General features: G+C 33.9%; 2 protein-coding genes across 2 annotated transcripts; both read left to right on the forward strand.

The window, feature by feature from the left end:
- The first annotated feature begins 6,308 nt into the window (after positions 1 to 6,308).
- Positions 6,309 to 11,074, forward strand: LOC102594355 (annexin D5). Its single transcript, XM_006354811.2, has 6 exons — positions 6,309 to 6,453; positions 7,824 to 7,969; positions 8,215 to 8,433; positions 8,906 to 9,121; positions 9,195 to 9,284; positions 10,674 to 11,074. Exons 1-6 carry the CDS (start codon positions 6,378 to 6,380, stop codon positions 10,875 to 10,877), a joined length of 951 nt encoding a protein of 316 aa, XP_006354873.1. The 5' UTR covers positions 6,309 to 6,377; the 3' UTR covers positions 10,878 to 11,074.
- Positions 11,075 to 12,611: 1,537 nt separating this feature from the next.
- LOC102594687 (THO complex subunit 5A) lies at positions 12,612 to 19,596 on the forward strand. The gene is made up of 8 exons (XM_006354812.2): positions 12,612 to 12,973; positions 15,154 to 15,444; positions 16,345 to 16,681; positions 16,803 to 17,137; positions 17,236 to 17,492; positions 17,861 to 18,452; positions 18,542 to 18,676; positions 19,045 to 19,596. The coding sequence occupies exons 1-8, from the start codon at positions 12,764 to 12,766 to the stop codon at positions 19,309 to 19,311; spliced, it is 2,424 nt and encodes an 807-aa protein (XP_006354874.1). The 5' UTR covers positions 12,612 to 12,763; the 3' UTR covers positions 19,312 to 19,596.
- Positions 19,597 to 20,544: the final 948 nt, after the last annotated feature.

Consider the following 20,544-nt stretch of genomic DNA (forward strand, 5'->3'; position numbering starts at 1 on the left):
TTATACTAAAAATCAAAATATTATTATATCAAAACTAATATAAAGAAAAACATTGAAACTTTAGAGAGAATAAATCTCCCCATAAACAAGACTCTAAAACGACTACATTGTGGATGTTATTGTTTTTTGTGTTAGAAGAAACAAGCCTATATTTATAGAGTCCTAAAACCTTTCCTACTAGAAAATGAGTCCTAAAAGGAGAGAATAAACCAAATATAAAATAATATTATATTTTCCTTTCAAGAAAAGTAAAAATATTTATGGTAATATTTTGTTTTTTCTTTAAGGAAAAATAAATCTTAAATTATGATAAGAAAATCAGGGCAAAACCCTAACACTAACACTCCACCACATGCAACATAGTTGATTTAACCATTCCTTTGTAAAATTTACTTTTTAATTAGACTCGAAGGCACATTCCTATATCGTACAAAATATTAAATGTGAACTTCCATTTCATCTACCCCATTCCAGTACATGCATAACATCCTCATCAATTTCTCTATTTTCATGAATTATTGACCCTACCAAACTCACCCTTTGTGGCAAAACTGTTAGGTCAACAAGAAATGCGGATCGGATTGCAGGCCAAACAGAAAAATCTTTTTAATTATATTCGGGCTTAATTACTTTGAATCAAGGTTGTCCTCAAAAACTTCTATAATACGTTACGTTATCCACATTCATAAACAGATAACAATCCTCTGTCAAACTAAACTAATTTAAACTTAATTTATAATTATTTTAAATAAATTATTTAATTTAATATATTATTCATGCGGATAAATATTTTAGTTCTTCTAGAATCTAGTGAAACTAACTGGGTATTTTAAAAAAATCAAATTAAACTACAAGATTCTTTATTAATTGGTTTTCGATAACCAAAAGATGTGGTGCAATGGATGAAACTGTTCCTTTAATCAGAGGTTTCAAGTTCGAGCCATGAATATGACAAAATCTTTGATAGATAACACAACACATGGAGCCCTAATTTCAATTTAATTGAACTCTAATATGAATACGGAACCTCATATAAAAATAAAAGAAAATAAAAATTGGATATTGACTTGTGGTTGTCGAAAGAAATAAATATTGCAGGCCTCGTGAGCAGAGGTTATGTAATTAATGGAGTTAGCTGGACAGCCTGGTTTCAAGCCGGTCAAAATGGGGACGTGCATGAAAATGGACCCAAAATATATACAAGTCATATTTGCAACAAATATTTTGTTTATAATTTATTTGATTTAGTTTAATTTGTCATAAATATTTTTAATCATATAATCACAAACACATTATTGAAATTAAATTATTATTAAGTTAAAAAAAGAACTTTTTAATCCTAAAAAAAATAAATAAGATAAATAAATTGAAACGACGGAGTACTCGGCAGTTGGAACCTACTCTCATCTGTCAAGAAACGGGTCCAGCACGTACAGTTTCAATTCAAAGAGGAATATGAGCAATAATGTCCTCTTTTTAGAACCGACAATAAAAGTTTTCCATTTAAAAATGATAATAATTTTATTTATTTTTTGATAATTTTTTTAATTTTAGGTTTTTATATGACATGTTTAAGGTTATAAAATTAAAGAATATTTTTACATTTTATATATTTTTAATTCGTGTCAAATTCAAAACAAATCAATTGGAACAAATAGAATAGGTAACCTCTAAGATGTAGATGTGTTGGGCGGAGCTAGTATGAGAAATAATGATTGATAAAGTTCAGTAATTTTTATCAAAACTTATATATTTTCTTCATCTTTTTTTACTTCTCGTAATTTTCTTTTCGAGAGTCAAATGATATGAATTTTAACTAACATTTTAAATTATTTTTTTTTCATTATATTGATATTTAAATAATGACAATATATTGTACTTCAATAAAATTCAAAAACTTCAAATTCTGAATATGCTAGTTTAAAATGTTGTGTTTTTTTTTTCTTTTCAAAATTGGGGGGAGGGGAAAGGGGAAGGGGTAATGTTGTTATATTATGGCAAATCGAACCGTCACTAACAAAATAAAAGTTCAGATAGTTAACTAATTAAACTATTAAGTTCCTAAATTGTTAGGTTGTCTCTATCGATATTGAAATACAGTAGTATTTTTTTTTTTTTGGTTGTTGTAATTTCATACTCGTTAAGTTATTTGATTGAACTCATCAACCTTCGTTATTATGAGGATTTGACATTTGGCACCTTCTGAATTGCTTCATTAGTTAGCATATAACTCCTTTAATTTATTGGGATAAACCGAACCATTAATTTGCGATCAATTAAGTGAAATTTGTGATTTTCTGAACTTGTAATATATTGGAGTCGTTAGGATTTGAGAAATTTTTGTGATATGAAACAATTACTCTCATTCGATCCATTTTACTTGTCACTTATATTAAGAATTTATGATCTAAAATAATTGTCATTATATAAGACCAAGATAAAATTAAGTACTTGCTTCTTCTTCTTTTCATTTTTATCCTTAATAAATGTGGAGAGAGACTATTATATGGTGAAAAAGAGAATAAATGAGGATAATTTAATCAAATTAACCTTTAATTAGTAATTTTATTTTAAGAAATGTGCGGGGAAAAAATATTTACGTGACAAATAAAATGAGTATCAGGAAATTATTGTGACCAATTGATTAAGTTTAAGCTAGCACGCTAGCACCTAATTAAAGACGATGCGTGAAAGAGACAACATAAATTAACCAATTGCACAATTATTTACTTTGGCGTGCAAGCTTATTAAAAAAATAAATCATAGGATGTCATTTGAAATATTTTAGGTAAACAGGAAAATCAAGTCAAGGGAACAAATTAAATCTGGTTTATTTGAACCACAAAAAAAATAATCCCAATTTAGATGGTGCCATAATTAGTTTGAAATTTTGTCTAACTGACTTGACATTCTTGACCTTGAAAACAAATAGAGAAAAAGCTCTAGTTCATTATATTTGGACTTAAGGCTTAAAATGATCCTATTTCCCACAAATTGCATCTTTTTTTTTCCATGTTCGGTATCTACGTTGACTATTCTAATTAAAATTGGATTCGAACTGAGAAGTTTCACACTAGAAGATCAAGTGCTCTTTAATAAAAACGATTTCGTACCCAAGAGGATCCAATCTCTGGTTAAGAATTAATGCAAAATATAGTGTATTAGTTATGATGAGATTTTTTTATTGCAATGTTTGGTTTGGTGTACTAAAAGTATCATGCATTACATAATTTTTTTAGAAAAAATATTTGTTTACAAAAATACCCACCACAAATATAGTGGAAAGGATGTAAAAAAAGTTTTTGAGGACAATAGTGTCTTTAATAATGTTAATGCATGCATTAGAACTCATTGCATTACTAATGTATATAAATAGATGGTATTATTATAGTAATACACAATAGAGTGCACCAAACAAGATACTAATAATACATCAAGCTAATGCAAGCATTATTTTCTCCAATACACTCTACCAAACGACCACAATCCTTGTTCGTCACCTTCTTTTTTTTTAGTTCAGGGATTAGTTTATCCCAATATCAATTTTATCCGGTGTTTGGTATCAAGTAAAATTAGAATAAATTTTATATTAAAATCTTAAGATTATTTATCTTGTATCCACCTATTATTGTGAAAAATATACCCAAATTCAATTTCATCTTCAATTTCAACTCCATAAATTCCAATGAAAAATATTTGAAATTTATGGCGAAATGCCTACTAAATAATGCGACAACATTTCCATCGGGGAAGGGGCGTAGCTACCCTATAGTCCTTCGTCGGAAAATAATACCGTATATATAAGTAAAATAATACACGAAATAATTAAATAACATATTTTGGACACTCTTGATAGAATAGGGTGTTGTAGTCTAGTAGTTTTAGATGCCTTGAAAGAGCCCTAAATGCTCATATGTTCAAATCTCACTAGTAACAATTTTTTTCATTATTTTTTTAACACCCTTTGTGAAACTCCTGGCTCCGCCACTGCATCCGAGCTTTTTCATCCTAATATGACCAACAACAGCATTCTCTCGAACAATGAGTCCTTTTGAATTAACATGATTTAAAAACATATAAAGTTAATGAGTATCATCATTACATAAGAAAGTTGAATTTTTTTCCCTCTTCTTAATATGTAATAATGTCATTATTGCGATATTTACTTTGTTGGTTATTAGTTGCTTAGTGCATATGTTTGAATTAAGATGATGATAATTAACGAGTAAAGAAGATGATACGCGATTTATAAAGTAAACAAGGAAAAATAAACATACAAAGGCCGGTTTCGTATTTGTAACGGCCCAATCCATTGATAGTCCGCTAGTGATATTGTCCGTTTTGGAGTTAGGCTTGCATGACCTTTAAAAAATGACATTAGATTGTAAGATTTGCTTTCTTATATACCCAACGTCTCCTTTTGTGTTTTGTTGATGTGAGACTTCTTAATCTAAGTTAGGGTGTCACATACACCATCTCTCTTATGGACTCAGCCAGCTCGCTGAGGTTTGCTTCACGTCCCTATCGCACGAAACTTGTCTACAGGTTTGCACCGTCTTATTGTGATTTGCCTAAAAGCAGTTGAACTTTGGCTCACATTGATAAGTTGACGTAAGAATGGTTCTGATATCATCTGTAATGACCCAGCCCATTAATAATATTGTTCGCTCTGGACCTAGGTCTGCACAACTTTAAAAAAACATTACTAAAATATAAGACTTGTTTATTTATATACCCAACATCTCTTTTATGTTTTGTCAATTTGAAACTTCTAATAGTAAGTTGGGTGTCACAATATATGACCTTGGTTTCATCAAATAGCAAGACCAACCCTTTTATCTGGGCTAAAGAATCTCATGTATTGGGCCAGTAAGATGCGCGATTCGAATAAGTGAAACCAGCAGATCATATCGTATAAATTCCCCAATAATCAAGGAATCTGCATATAGGTTAGATATACACTATATATAATATCCATATATTTGGAAAGAGAATAAAGTTTGTAATAGGTTGAGCCAATTATAGCTGGTATAGCACTTAGAATAAAAGGTTCCATTTTTTTTTTCATAAAAAGAAAAAGAAAATTTCAGAAATAGCAAATATAATAGACATAAAAAGCCTCTATAACTATAGTTTTGATAATTGCACTCCATAACTATAGTTTTGTTTTTGCTATGGAGGCTGTGCTATGTATATTTTGTGCAATTTGTATATTTCGCTTGCGAACATATAAATAGGGAAAGTATATACAAATTATATATTTATACATTTCAAAAATTTTCAGAACTCCGTTTGTATATTTCGCTTGCCAATATACAAACAAGGTAATTTATTGTGAATTTTTCATAAATCGTATACAAATAGCTAGAGTAAACATATACAAATTCTGAATTTTTACAATCAGAACTGAATTATACAAAATTCTGATTTATACAGACGAATTATACAAATTAAACAAATTGGGAAAACTATAACTGCAAATCACAAATTTCCAAATCAATAGCTATAACAAAATAATATTGTTCAAATGTTTGTAAATTTGCACAAATTTCCTATAAAAATATTGGGACAATTGTAAATTTGGAAGGCAATCAATATACAGAAAAAGAATTAGAAAATTTCCAACTCTGTTTGTTAAGTAGTCCAACTTCTTTATTCTTTCATATTTACATGCCAAAATTTATTAAGATCATATCTTTTTGATTTTCCAATATTATTTTATTGACAATTCTTAAAAATAAAGATCGCATATCATTACTTAGGTAGTTAGGTTTCATATTATGAAACATTCCACTAAATCATATTATTTATTTAATTTTGACTAAATATATACTTCCTTCATCCTTCATTCCAAAATAAGTGCTTCTAGAAAATATTACTCTCTCTGTCCACTTTTAATTGTTATGTTGCATTTTTCGAAAGTCAATTTGACTAATTTTTAAAGTTAAATTAGATTACATTAATTTGATATTTTAAACAAAAAATTTAGATATTTTAAAACTATACAAAAAGTACTATAAATTCCAATTTATTGCATATTAATATAGTGAAAAAATACATCGTAAAATGTTAGTCAAAATTATTATCGTTTGACTCTAAAAAATGAAACTATGACAATTAAAAATACACGAGGTAGTAGTATTATAATTTTGATAGATTAATAAATAAATCGAATTTATATTTGACGTGTAAAGAAAAAAAGAGTTTAGAGTAGAGTTTGTTGGGATTATTACGTGGACTGAAAGTGACACATTTTTAGGAAAAATCTTGTTGGAGTAGTTGACCAGTTGACAAAAGCGTGTTCATTTCATTTTTCCCTCAATTTTTTATTCAACAGAGAGAAAAAAAGAAGAAGGGGAAAACAGAGAAGAGAGAAAATGGCTACTCTGAGTATTCCTCCAGTTTTAACTACGCCTCGCGATGATGCCATGCACCTTTACAAAGCTTTCAAAGGTTAAATTCCGATCTCTTCTTTCTAGGGTTTACTACTATTCTGCTTCATTTTGATTTCTCTTCTGTACTGTAATTCATCATGCTTTGTGGATAACTTTCCCGTTTTTTTTGCCTAAAGTTTTTGAATTTTGTTGAGGATGAGTTGCTGCTTCATTGAATTAAGCTTCAAGCCTGATAAAAAGGAAAGTTCAGAAGGCCGGCTGGCTAATAGCTTGTTTTTGTTGTACCACGGGAGAAAGCACATCACATGTGTAGTTCTAGCATGTATCTTTTTTAACAAAATTAAATTAATGTTGTTTAATTGAAAATAAAAACAGAATTTAACCATACTCCTTGATTTTTTTAAGAATTAATACTTGTAAAATAATTAGGAGAAGTGTCCATTATCAAACAGTTTACTTTAGAGATGCATGAGTTTTGTCTCCGATTATCTGTGTAGATTTGTGTATATGCTTTGGATAAACAAAAAGGAAATGTAGAGGATGCTGGAGTTGATGAAATTTAGCACAACAGAAGATTGAAATTGAACGCCCAAGAGTGTGACCTAGTCGTCAATAAAGTGGGTTGATAATCACGATGTCTCAGGTTTGAAATCTCGAGATAGAAACACTAGGTGATTTATCCTCATCTGTCATGTCCCAGCCTTGATGGACAGAGTTACGCGAAAGCTGGCCCGGACACCATGATTATCAATACATTAGATTGAAATTTGCAATTTTTTCTCTTGGTAGAATGTTTTTGACTTGGGGATTGGTGCAATTGTCTAGAATTATTAGGAGGTAAGATGGTCACACACTTCAACATGGTATCAGAGTATAAAAGTGTGCTCTCTCTAACCGCTTAAGTTTTTAAATGAGATGGTCACACACTTCAACACCTATTTCAAGGCCTCAATGAAGTGTGGCAAGTAAAGCACGGTGTCTCCCATGGCATTAGGGTAGTTTATCCTTGAGATAATTATTAACCTACACAGTTTGTTTCTCTATTCATGCAGGCTCTATAGTTTCTGTATCACATCTATTACGTTTAACCAAACAAATTATCAGTCAGGACACAAAAGATTACATTTTGCTTCCAGAATTCCTAGTAAACTATTCTCAGAGGACATTATACTACTTTCAACTTTAAGTGCAATCAGGGTAACAAATAAATGTCATCATCCCATTTTAGTATAGTTTCAGGGGTTATAATGTATGTACTCTAAAGTAGAAAATAAATGCAAAGTCAAGATATCTCTGATGTAATTTCTTATGAGTGCATACAATAGTTGAAAATCAGAAGGTGACTTCAAAAGCTATAAGATTCATTAAGCTATAGTGTGTTTCTATTCAGCTTGCCTTCTGGTGAATTACTTGGTTTGTGTTTTGCAGGATTTGGATGTGATAAAGCAGCAGTCATTAACATCCTTGCTCATCGTGATGCTACTCAGCGTGCTCTTATTCAACAGGAATACAGAACTATGTATTCTGAAGACCTAACCAAACGCTTGGTCAAAGAGCTTAGCGGTAAACTTGAGGTATTGTTGTATTGATGGAGGGTCGAAATTTCTGGGATAACTTTGCTAACTCTATAATTTGCATTTAACAAGAATTTTAGAGGCCTGAAGCTTATTGCATTCAAATAGAAGATTTAAAAATTTAGGGCAGAAGGAAAATCAAAGACAAATGAAACTGCATGTGGCAAAATTTGCGATTCCTCCTTTTGTCTTTTTTCTTTCAAGCCCGTTTCTTCATTTTTTTTTATCATTTTGAATGGTTCCAGAAAGCAATCTTGCTATGGATGTATGATCCAGCAGGAAGGGATGCTATCCTAGTAAGGCAAGCTTTGAGTGCTGACTCCATTGATCTCAGAGCTGCCACTGAAGTGATATGTTCACGGACTCCTTCTCAAATAGTACATTTGAAACAACTTTACCATTCCATGAATGGTATCTACCTGGAGCATGATATTGCGCTTCACGCATCTGATGATCACAAAAAGGTAGTTACCCTTTGCATTTGTACGAAATAAAACCTTTTCTCCACTTGAGTTCTTTGATCACTTTAAATGATGACTACAAGTACATGAAAGAAGAGAACATAAAGAAAATCTGGATTACCTTACCATAAACCTTGCCTAAAAGTACATAAATGGGTATAGTAGTTTGTGGAACTTTATTTGTGAAGGTATCGTGTTTGAGAAAGATGAGGGGAAAATGAAGGACTCTCAAAGAAGTTTTGTATTTATATCATTTACCCTTTGTGCACTGGGAACTTATGCGTCCGTTGAATGGAACTGAGTTGCATCTGTCTGGTCCTAACCTGAGTCTAGTAGGGTTCGAGTCTTGCCTTACCCAAATGGGCGTCTACCTTGTATGATCTCTAAAATTCAAACAGCTAATTGCACGCATTGCTTGAAATTTGAATCTTATGAAGGAAGATATTGACATATTATTGTCTCTTAATCACTACAGTTGCTTCTAGCATATGTAACCACAATGCGCTATGAAGGCCCAGAAGTTGACAGGGCTTCGGTTGATCATGATGCTAAAGCTCTTTACAAAGCTGGGGAGAAGAAACTGGGAACTGATGAGAAGACTTTTATACGAATTTTCTCTGAAAGAAGTAGGGCACACCTGGCTGCTGTTAGTTCTGCTTATCACAGCATGTATTCCAGGAAGTTAAAAAAGGTAAGCTGACTTCATTTGGGAAACTTATTCAAATTTCCAATTGTAGTTAACCAGTGTATTGCAATTGTTACAGGCTGTAAAAAGTGAAACCTCTGGACTCTTTGAGTTTGCTCTCTTGACTATTTTGCAATGTGCTGAGAATCCAGCAACATACTTTGCAAAGGTACAAGTTACATTTGCTTAAATTCTTATCAAGTCATAATCATGATGACTATTTTGCCTATATATCATTATATTTTTGAACTCATGTTTCTGACTAGCTCTTTCTTTTTCTTAAATGATATTGTCCCCTTTTTCATTCTTTATTCTAATGTGAGGGTTGAGTTTGTGGTTGAGAATTATGGGTGTTGTTTACTTCTGTTATTTTTTTCTTTACCTTCCTTGACTTAGATGAACCAACTTAACTTTAAAGTCAGACTTATAACACTTACCTATTAAATTGGTCTAAATGTATTTGGCATTTGTAACTAGCGTGTTTGGTATGAAGGAAAACATTTTCCACATATTGTTTTCCATTTTTCTCATGTTTGGTTGCTCATATTTGAGAGAACATTTTGGTAAGAAACACATTTTCCTCTAATTAGTGGAAAATGACTTCCTTAAGGATCCAAGGCAGTAAGAAATCCCTTATTTTCCATTCACCAATCAAACATCGGAAAATAAGTAAGAAAATCACTTGTTTTCTATAAAACATTTTCTCTCCTACCAAGCACAAATCAGATCATTCAATAGTACTCGAAGAATTAATAACTGCCTATTTTGATTTCCTCAACTTTTAAAGTTTTTGTTTCATATTAATGAAAAAAGTAGTCAAATTTGACCTCTAAAGACAAATCATAGAACACTTGAATTGGTAGAAAGAGTAATACTTTCAATTCTTCTCTTTTGAAGGTGCCAAGTGAAAAGTAAATAGTCAAATCAGGAGGAATGAAGTAGATATTACAAGCATAACACTTGACACCTGTCCAAAGACAAATATCATGATAGTTATCTTTAGTAGATGACATATGGTCATTTCACTTGGTGATGTTATACTTAATATTTGATCCCCTTCCTCCTATCTGATTTCTTCGTCTCCTCGCTTTTGGAGATATGTATACCAATCAAGGATAAAAGTGGCTAAAGTGCATATTGGTAATGATTATAATTATCCAAGAGGTTTGCTGGAGACCACTATTGTCCAAATTTTCTGTTCTTTCAACTAGACTCGAATTTCTTGTTGTGTTTCATCTAGATGCATTGCCTTTACTTACTGTGATATTTGTTCTCTTTCATGTGGCAAGTTTCATACTGCTCTTTCTATTTTGAAATACTTCTTATTCTTGTTGTCTCTATATCAAGTTGGACGTGAAATGGGATTCTAAAGATTTTCATGTTTTTGCTATAGCATCCTTCATTGGGGGCATCAGAATAATCTTAGTAGTTTGCTATAATCTGTTCAATCATTTTTGTCGTAGATTTAGTAAATCATTCTCTTATGCTAATTCTTACATGAATAAATTGTTTAAACTCTTGGGCTGTACTGCACCTTACATATGTTTAATGGATGCAGGAGTTGCACAAGGCAATGAAGGGCTTGGGGACGAATGATACAACTCTCATTAGGATAGTAGCCACGCGAACTGAGATTGATATGCAGTATATAAAAGCAGAGTACCAGAAAAAGCATAAGAAATCTCTTAATGATGCTGTTCATTCGGAGACTTCTGGTGATTATCGTACCTTTCTTCTATCTCTTCTGGGGCCTGCTCACTGAATGAAGAGTCTATGCCATGCAACAGGTGTTATTAGTATGGTATCAGTGTTGAAACTAGTGTGTAAGGCAAGCAGTTTCTGTTGCATGCTTATTAATGTTTGCTTATTTGCCTAGTTGGTTGATTTGGAACAATGTCTGTCCATGATCAGTTGCTAAACGTGAATGGTGTTGTGAAGGTGCTTTCAGATGTTCACTTATTTGGATGTGTTTGGTACGGAAGGAAAATATATATATATATATTTTTTCAATTCTCTCTTGTTTGGTTGGTTAAAATTTTTGGAAAATATTTTTCAAGATAACAAATCTTCTCAACCGAGGAAAATGACTTCTCTAATGAAAGTAGAGAAAACAAGTTTGATGGTGTTCTTTCTCTAACACATCTTACCTTCACTCCTACCTCTATAACCTTTACCTCTTCATTCTTAGGATAATTTTTTTTTCTTACCTATAGAACATAATAAGATAGTAAGAAAATTTCTAATTTTCCTTGAAAACTTTTTTCAAGATTCATTTTGATTTTTTGTTGTGAATTGTGAAAAATGTTATTCCGTTAGAGAAAAATTGCTCAAACATTTTGTTCTTCTCCTTTTTCTTGAGGATAGTAGCACTTGGAACACATTGATCCCGCTATTTCTTGCCCTCGCTTTAAGAGCTTTTCGTCAATGCGATTAGTATTTTATATTGTTGAAAAACAAAGTTTACACTTGTTCACTAATTATGATGGTTCAATTGATATTTCTTTTTCGTTCTCCTTTATTTGCTCACACATAGGGGTTAGGACCTCCACAAAGAAGGGAGGAAATCGACTTAACATCTCAACCATGTCATAGTTTTACTCACACCCAATCCCCAACTCTTATTCATCTCATTGTGATGGCGTTTAGTGAATTTTGACTTTGTATGACTGTGTTGGGTAGGCAACAACTGTTGCATCATAATACTTATAGAAATATTAAAGGAATGGACAACAAAAAGTTGTAGAAAATTTGTTATCTAATTCAATTTTTAATGCTATATAGATCGCTCTTTTATTATAGGGTGATGATTTGCTTCATATATCTCATTTTAAAGGGTATCATGTTTTATACGATTGTCAGCTAAATAAATAGATGAAACAAATGAAGAAAAAAAAGAAAGTGCTTTGAAAACATAATTGTGTTACGATAAATCATCTCATTAAAAGTGAAACTAAAATTTTGAACTCAAATTATTAGTATTATTGGATAAAAAGAGATATTTTAATATATAGTTAAACATCAGACAATACATTATCACTGTTAGTACTAGCAATTACAAATAGATTACCAAAACAGGCTAACTTATTACACGTTGACCGTAATACTAGTTTACTAGATAGTTCTCCGTTTTGGTCTGTCTTGAGATGATCTATTACAACATTGGGAGGAGTTATTAGGATAAGCGGTTGATCGGTCATTGTTAGCTTAGAACCTAATCTGGACAGAATGTCTGCTACTATGTTTGCTTGTCGGAAGTCATGACGGACCACCAAATTCCCCAATTTCTTCAAAGTTATGCATTCCGACAAATCAAAGAACAAAATACTAAAGAAAGGAACCGCTAAAATTATTTTATATTTTCTCAAAAAGTAAACAATGTATAACATAGAAAACAATTTTTGAGAAATGCAAGAACATCTTGAAACAAAAACATAGTATCTTTTTTTTTAAAAATCTTTTGCCAATTTTTTTTCCTTTTAAATTCTGGAAATTAATGCTTAAAAAAGAAGGAGAAAAAAAAAAGAAGCAATAAGAAGAGAAGACCGAAAGGCAGGCACTCGAGCAGGAGTAAACGGATCAAACCCTAGTAGCGTACACATCCAGAAGCCTAATGTATCACTTAAACCTGTAGGCAGCGACTGAGTAAAGATGAAAATGGACGTAACCATGGGGGAACCCGGCGAGATACTGCCGGAGCACAAGCCGGAAAGGTCGCCGCACGAGGTTCTGCAGCAAAGCAAAGCTTCAGTAGAGGAAATCGTCTCAAAAATGCTTTCTATGAAGAAAGAAAGCACGCCGAAGTCTGAAATTCGCGAACTTGTCACTCAGATTTTCATCAACTTCGTCTCTCTCCGTCAGGTTAATATTTCATTGCATCTCCAATTGTTCTTTTTTGAAAGTTTTATGAGTTCAGTTTCCAATTAAATAATCCGCTCGTCAATCCAATTTTCAAGTAAAGGTAGCATTTTGTTATTAACGAAGTGATAAAACTAGTCAAACGAAGATGAATGTAAGGTTAAGTATGAGCTGTTGGTACTCTAGACTCAATTTATATATATATGTATCATCCGTTTGAATGCTGGTTGATGTAATTCAATGGACTCAGCTACAATACTCAGTGAGAGTTGCTCTAAGCCTTGGTAGGTAGATTTACCGGAGACCTGTGCTTTTTAGGTACAGCTGCCCTGGCACTAGTTCAGTTGGGACTATCATGGAGGGAGTCTATGCATAGTTAATTGGCATGATTTAGAAAACTTCGACCTTTCTCCGTTTTATTTGATTTTCATCCCGCAAAACATCTGTTAGTATTGTATATCTTTGATCACTCTGGTTGGTGATCTCAACTCAGTTTTATTTATTGAGTAATTGAATCTACGTGCACATAACAAACAAAAAGAACTATGTACATGTGCTTCCGTTCCTTTTTTTTTTTATTTGGCAATTGAAGTTACATTTTTTCTTAATTACCAACTACCAGGTGAACTCTTTACAAAGCTAGGATTGAATTGGATAATTCAATCCTTTCTCATCTAATCCGCTAGAAACCAAAATAGATGGCAAATATAGTTACTACTCATTTAGTGATTTTATATATCTAAACAACCTCCTACTATTCCTAGTTCTTGTGCTCAGAGATAGCTTCATCTAGTGTACTAGTTTCTCCTTGGGCATGGTTGTGTTTTGGAAAATCCGTCTATTTCTTTCCGGCCATATACCATAAACCACCATTGTTAGACTAGCTTTAAGTATCATCTTTCCTTGGATCTTTGTTTCTGGAATTTTGTTGCATCCAACTCCATTCAAGTTCCCACTCCAGTATTCCCCTGATCCTTTTCTGCCATTTGAGTATGTTGCTCCATATATCTTTAGTAAACTGACACTTGAAAAATAGGTGACTTCCAGTCTCGACTTCAGTGCTGCAGAAGATGCAAAAAGGATATACATCGAGTCCCCATCTCAAGAGCAAATTTTTAGTTTTTAGCTTCCGTGTAGACTCAGCCATAGGATGAAACTGTGTCTGGGTTCAGATGTGTTATGACATAACAATTTATTTCATTTTGGTCATGGGTACTAGGAAATGGAATCCTAAAATGGCGCCTTATATCTCTGCAAAGCACAAGGGTATTCGTATTGCAAATCTTACTAGAACTGCTCGTTTTTTATCAGAAGCCTGTGATTTAGTTTTGACGCAGCAAGTAGGGGAAAACAATTCTTAATTGTTGGTACCAAAAATAAAGCAGTTGATTCTGTAGAGTGGGCTGCAATAAGTGCCCGGTGTCATTATGTTAATAAAAAATGGCTTGGCAGTATGTTAACGAATTTGTCCACTACAGAAACAAGACTTCATAAGTTCAGGGACTTGAGAATGGAACAAAAAATAGGGAGACTCAACCGTCTCCCGAAAGAGATGCAGCTTTGTTGAAAAGACAATTATCTCTCTTGCAAACATATCTGGGCGGGATTAAATATATGACAGGGGTACCCGATATTGTAATCATCGTTGATCAACACGAAGAATATACGGCCCTGTGAGAGTGTATTACTTTAGGAATTCCAACAATTTGTTTCTTGAAGATTAGGTCTAGTTGTTAGGCTGTAGCCTTAATATTGGGGAGTTGGTTGTATCCTCTTGTATTTAAACTCTAATTCTAATTGAATGATACTGTTGCTTGATTGCTTTACTTCTCAAACTTGATACACGCTTCACTGCAAATTGCACATATAATGTCTCTTAAGGTTGCATTTTATTATTGTTAGGCTGCACATATTCCATGTGAAGTTTAGATTTGTATACTTTTATTTGATTTTTTGAGCTCCACACTTTGAGTAAGGTACTAATCCTTGAAATTTGTGGAAAGTTTTGGGCCGTCTTATTTCATCTAACCATTCTTAAGTTGTTTCAATTAACCAACGTTAGGATTGCTGAATAGCAAAATAATTGTTCCATGAAATCTATGCACGAAAGTAATTTGTGCCTGGAAATCTATGTTAATATGTTCAACTAACTATTTCACACTACCTTAAACATCCTCCCATAGGCAAATAGATCAATATTGCTCGAAGAGGATCGTGTGAAGGGGGAAACTGAACGTGCAAAAGCTCCTGTGGACTTCACCACGCTGCAGCTCCACAACTTGATGTATGAAAAAAGTCATTATGTGAAAGCTATAAAGGCCTGCAAAGATTTCAGGTCAAAATATCCTGATATTGAACTTGTTCCTGAGGAAGAATTCTTTAGAGATGCACCCGAGGAGATAAAAAACACTGTTATGTCAAATGATAACTCACACAATTTGATGCTAAAGCGGTTCAATTTTGAGCTATTCCAGGTAAACTAGTTTAATGCAATTGGCGAGCACTCCTTTCTATTTCCACATTAGTAATTGTTTACTAGTGTTATTTCTCAGCATCTTGTGCTAAATGGAGGAGTTAGGTGTTTCATGTTGCTTGGTGAATCAAAATTCTTATCTTGCTTCTTAAACTCATGTCTTCATGTACTATCATCTTTTTTTTTTGGTTTGGAAAAAGGTAACATTATAACTATCTTCTTTATGTCAATTACTAAATTGGTTCCAGAAGTAGATGCTGTGAAGAAAGGTTCATATCAATGTTGTTACAATCAATAGAAGTAGACTCTGAAACTATACCCAGTTTGGCTACCCTTTAGTGATGCTTTTGACTGTGGATTCTGCACATATTGTACTTGTCTGTTCTTTTTAAAAAAAATATATTTTATGTGTAGAGGTTGTAACATGTTATTGTATGAGCTGGAAAAAATCTTGGGTATTTTAGTATTGGCTACTGTTGAGGTCAAATTTTATGCTTCTCTTTTATGTCGCTAAGTTTGAGATCACATGGAGGTTTGTACGTCAATGGGGAATAGAGATATTCTGAAAATATACCCACCTTGGCATCCCTTTTAGTGGTGCTTTCAGTGGATTCTGCCCATATAACACTTATATAATCTTCTTCTAATGTAGATGTTGCAAAATGTTATTTCATGAGCTGGAAAAAGATCTTGGTATCATTTTGTATTGGCTAAAGTTGAGATCAAATTCTATGCTTCTCTATTTAAAACTTGTATTAGACAATATGTATCAGCTGTATGTTGCTTGTAGTATAATCCCCACCTCTTATATGGTCATTGGAGGAGTGGCTGAAGCTCCTTCTTTTAGGTGTGATAAGTCTGGCTGTAGCTTTGTGTTGAATTTACTTATTTGCTGTGTCAGCGCAAAGAATTGTGCAAGCTTCGTGAGAAACTGGAACAGAAAAAGAAGGCTCTACAGGAGACCATTGCAAACAGGAAGAAGTTCTTGTCAAGTCTCCCATCACACCTAAAATCACTCAAGAAAGCATCCTTGCCGGTGCAGCACCAGCTTGGAGTTCTCCACACAAAAAAGTTGAAGCAGGCGCAATATGCAGAGTTGCTTCCGCCGCCTCTATATGTTATTTATTCACAGCTAATGGCCCAAAAAGAAGCCTTTGGAGAAAATGTTGATCTGGAGATTGTTGGTAGTGTGAAGGATGCTCAAGCTGTTGCCCGCCAGCAAGCAAATAAAGACACTGGTTAGTCCCATTCTCTGGATTTCTTGTTTGGGCTCATCATTTTTTTCCTAGTTAAGTACCCGTTTTACTAACTTTGCTCTTCTATACGTTCTTATCTGAATGGTAAATCATTCATGTAAAGGTGTGTCTGCCAGCTTAGAGAGCTCTAAAGTTGATGATGATATAGATGAGGAAGATGATGGACAAAGGAGAAGAAAACGTCCCAAAAAGATACCCAGCAAGGAAAGTCTGGAGCAGGCTGGAATTTATCAAACTCACCCTCTTAAAGTCACACTTCATATACATGATGATGAGAAATCTGATTTACAATCTAGAAAACTTGTCACTTTGAAATTTGAGTACTTAATTAAGTTGAATAGTGTGTGTGTTGGAGTTGAAGGCTCTCAAGAGAATGCTGATAATGACATCTTATGCAATTTATTTCCGGATGACACGGGCCTTGAGCTTCCACACCAGGTTTTTAACTTGAGATATAGGAGTACTTATTAATCCTTTTACTTTCAACTGTTTGTTTCAGTCTTTCTGATTTTTTCAGCTTCTTTTGTTTTCTGCAGTCTGCAAAGCTAATTGATCATTCAATTGTGTTCGATGAAAGGAGAACCTCACGACCATACAAGTGGGCCCAGCATCTGGCAGGCATCGATTTTTTACCTGAGGTGTCACCATCGCTTAGGGGTTTTGAGACTTCAAATGATGAGACATCAAAGCACACTGCTGTTATCTCTGGTCTGTCGCTGTATCGGCAGCAAAATCGGGTGCAAACGGTTGTGCAAAGAGTTCGTGCTCGGAAAAAGGCTCAGCTGGCTCTAGTGTGAGTCACTGAACTGTATGTTTAGAGTTGTGGATCTGTAGGGACAAATGTCATACATGAGACTGACTTCTGGCAGAGATGATCTTACATGCAGTTTTATTTTGCTGAAGATGTTTGAATTTATTAAATATAGCGAATGCTTTACTTGCTCTGCAAGTTCGTACTCTGACTTCTTTCTATTTCCTACTGTCCTTTTGTGCACGGATAATGGTGTGACGTCTTGTATTCCTTGTTTTTCAGTATTGAAATTTCATCTCTAGAATTGTCTTTTGCTCCTTCTATTCCTCTTTTATTTTTCGCCCTTAAGGTTAGAAAGCAAGGTCTTGACTCATATTGGAAATTTGAACTTTTTTTTGGCTGAGTTACAGGGAGCAGTTTGACTCTTTAACAAACCTAAACTGGCCAGCTCTAGCCGGTAGAAGAGTTCCTTGGGCTTCACATGATCCTCGCTGCAGTTTGCATGCATGGTTCACTCTTGGTTCATCTCCTAGTCAGGTTTCATCATTGACTCTCACAGAAGAACAAGTTCAGCATCCTACGGAAGTTGTGGTGGATGGGAAGTCTGCTTCTTCAAAAGAAGAGGTAGAAAGCACGAGGGAGGATGGGGAGCTTCCATCCTTAGTTCCCGCCACCTCTATAAATGATATTAACGTCACACCAATTAAAAGAACTGATTTTGATCATTCTACAAAGCTGGCGTTCATTTCAAAGAGTACCAGCTCTCCAATTACAAAGGGGAAGTCACCGAGTTTTAAGAAATACGGAGATGATACAGACCTTATTCTGGAATCAGATAGTGAAATGGATGACATTGTGCAGATTGAGCAGGACAGTAATAATACACCTGGATCCGCTGGGGTCAGTGATAAGTCATGGGTGGACTGCAAGGTTCAGGAGTATTGTCTTGTTTTGACAAGAAAGATGGATAACGATGAAAGAAAAATGAAATTGGAATCCAAGGTCTACCATCATTCCTTTCTCAGTTTCTATCTCAAAATTCAATTTAAATTTCCTCTTCATGGTTAACATTTGGGCAATTCTTATGGCAGATCAAAATCAGCAAGGAGTATCCACTGAGGCCTCCTCTTTTCACATTGAGCCTCTATGAGGCAACACAGGCGGAGAGCTATTACAAGGTGGATAGTTCTGTGTGGTACAATGAACTTCGCAGCATGGAAGCAGAGGTTAGCAGTAACAAACTTAATGGTTTGGTTTTGCATCCTGTAGCTATGTTACATGGATTCTTTATTTGCTGGACCGTGTTAAATGGGTTTCTATGTTTTAAATAGATCTAAAAGTTTTGAGTGTTTTTGATCCATGTAAGGTAGGTCTGCAGTGAAATGTAATTCAGCAGCAAACCTGTGGCTACTGTCTTATTCAAAAGGAAACTAGGCTTATTCCTTAATTGCTGGCAGAAAATTTTCATTAACCCACTGTAGTTTTAAGGAGTCAGACAATTTGCTGACTTGTTCGTTAATTGAGATAGTCGATGTCAGTTTTCAACAAGTTTATGGTCAATCTTATACTGAAGTAGCTATCTAATCTGTTGCAGGTCAATGTTCATATCTTAAATGCTATACCGGCAGCTGAGGAAAACTTAGTCCTAGCTCATCAGGTTCGTTGTCTTGCGTTGCTGTTTGACTTTTATGTTGAAGATGGGGGTTCATCTTCTGAGAAGAGAAGGAGCACTTCTGTGATTGATGTTGGTTTATGCAAACCTATGACTGGTGAGCTTGTTGCTCGATCATTTAGAGGAAGAGATCATAGGAAGATGATCTCATGGAAAGACGGCTCTTGCACCCCTGGCTATCCGTACTAGGTAATATCCCAAATATTGTTACATAATGTAAGCTTTATTTCTCGAGTGTACTGGGTTGTTTAATTCCATGTGATTTGTCTTTTGTGCTATACCATGTACTACCGAGATTCACATTGCAACATACGACTCTTGATGACATTACGATGCTATTTGTTGCCTATTTTTTCAAGTTGATGAGGCTGATGATAGCCACTAATTCATCCGTCTCCTTTTTCTTTGACTGTTGATGCCTTGTGCTGCTTGTAAGGATGATTCAATAAATTAGCGGATTTAGAAACTTCAAAATTTCTCCAGAATTAGTTAAGACAACTTGCTGATTGTTTATATGGCCGTGGCCTGCTCTGTTGATTGAGGGAAGTATTTGAAACTGTATTGCTAGAATCTTTCAAGCTGTGACATCATTTAAGATGTTCTCCAGACCGAAAATAAGCTGTTGATAGAGCGCCTTTCAAATACCATATCTGTCTCGATAGAGCGTTTTATCAAAGATGACAACCACATGGAGCTTTGCACAGTGCAATAGTATGTATGCCGTTTGATTGACATCTTTTTATACTATTGCGATGTGTAAATACCTTTTTTTCTTCTTCAGCGTTTGCATGGGAAAAGCAAGTGCTCTGTGGTGTACATGTTAATGCAGTTGAATGGATTCAGTGGCGCGATCAATTAAATCCGCTCGTATAGACATTTGATCGATAGAGGCATTTTAAACGAAAGGAAATCCTTTAAATTAGCAGTTTGAAACTAATTTATTGGTACATAATATTATAATTATTGGAAAAAAAAATACTAAGCCCCACTTGTGGAAAACAAAATAGATCAAGATAAAAGCTTAGTGCCTCAGAGGAAGAGAGGGTTGAAAGGAAAACACCATCCATTTAGGTATCTAAACATCACAACATCACATGAAACCACCCTGATTATATTTTTTTAAACGAGATTATATTCAACTCGAGTGACGTTGATAGGCAAAGCCACTTTTCTTCGATGTGTGCGCAAATTTGCATATGATACAGTCCAAAAACTAATAATTTAAATGGAAAATTGAAAATATAAAAAAGTAGTCAAAACTTGTTTTTATTGAAAGATCGTAAAAATGCCCTTTTACTAGAAGATAGTTATCTTCAACATAAGCCACTTACTATCACGGTGCAAATTGGTGTTAAATTACACATTTGCAAGTATGGTGATATTTTGAAGTTTTGTTCGTGTGGTAAACCCTTTCAGAAAAAC

The sequence above is a fragment of the Solanum tuberosum genome, unplaced genomic scaffold (genome assembly GCF_000226075.1).
Source record: "Solanum tuberosum cultivar DM 1-3 516 R44 unplaced genomic scaffold, SolTub_3.0 scf00184, whole genome shotgun sequence".
In the NCBI taxonomy this organism is placed as follows: domain Eukaryota; kingdom Viridiplantae; phylum Streptophyta; class Magnoliopsida; order Solanales; family Solanaceae; genus Solanum; species Solanum tuberosum.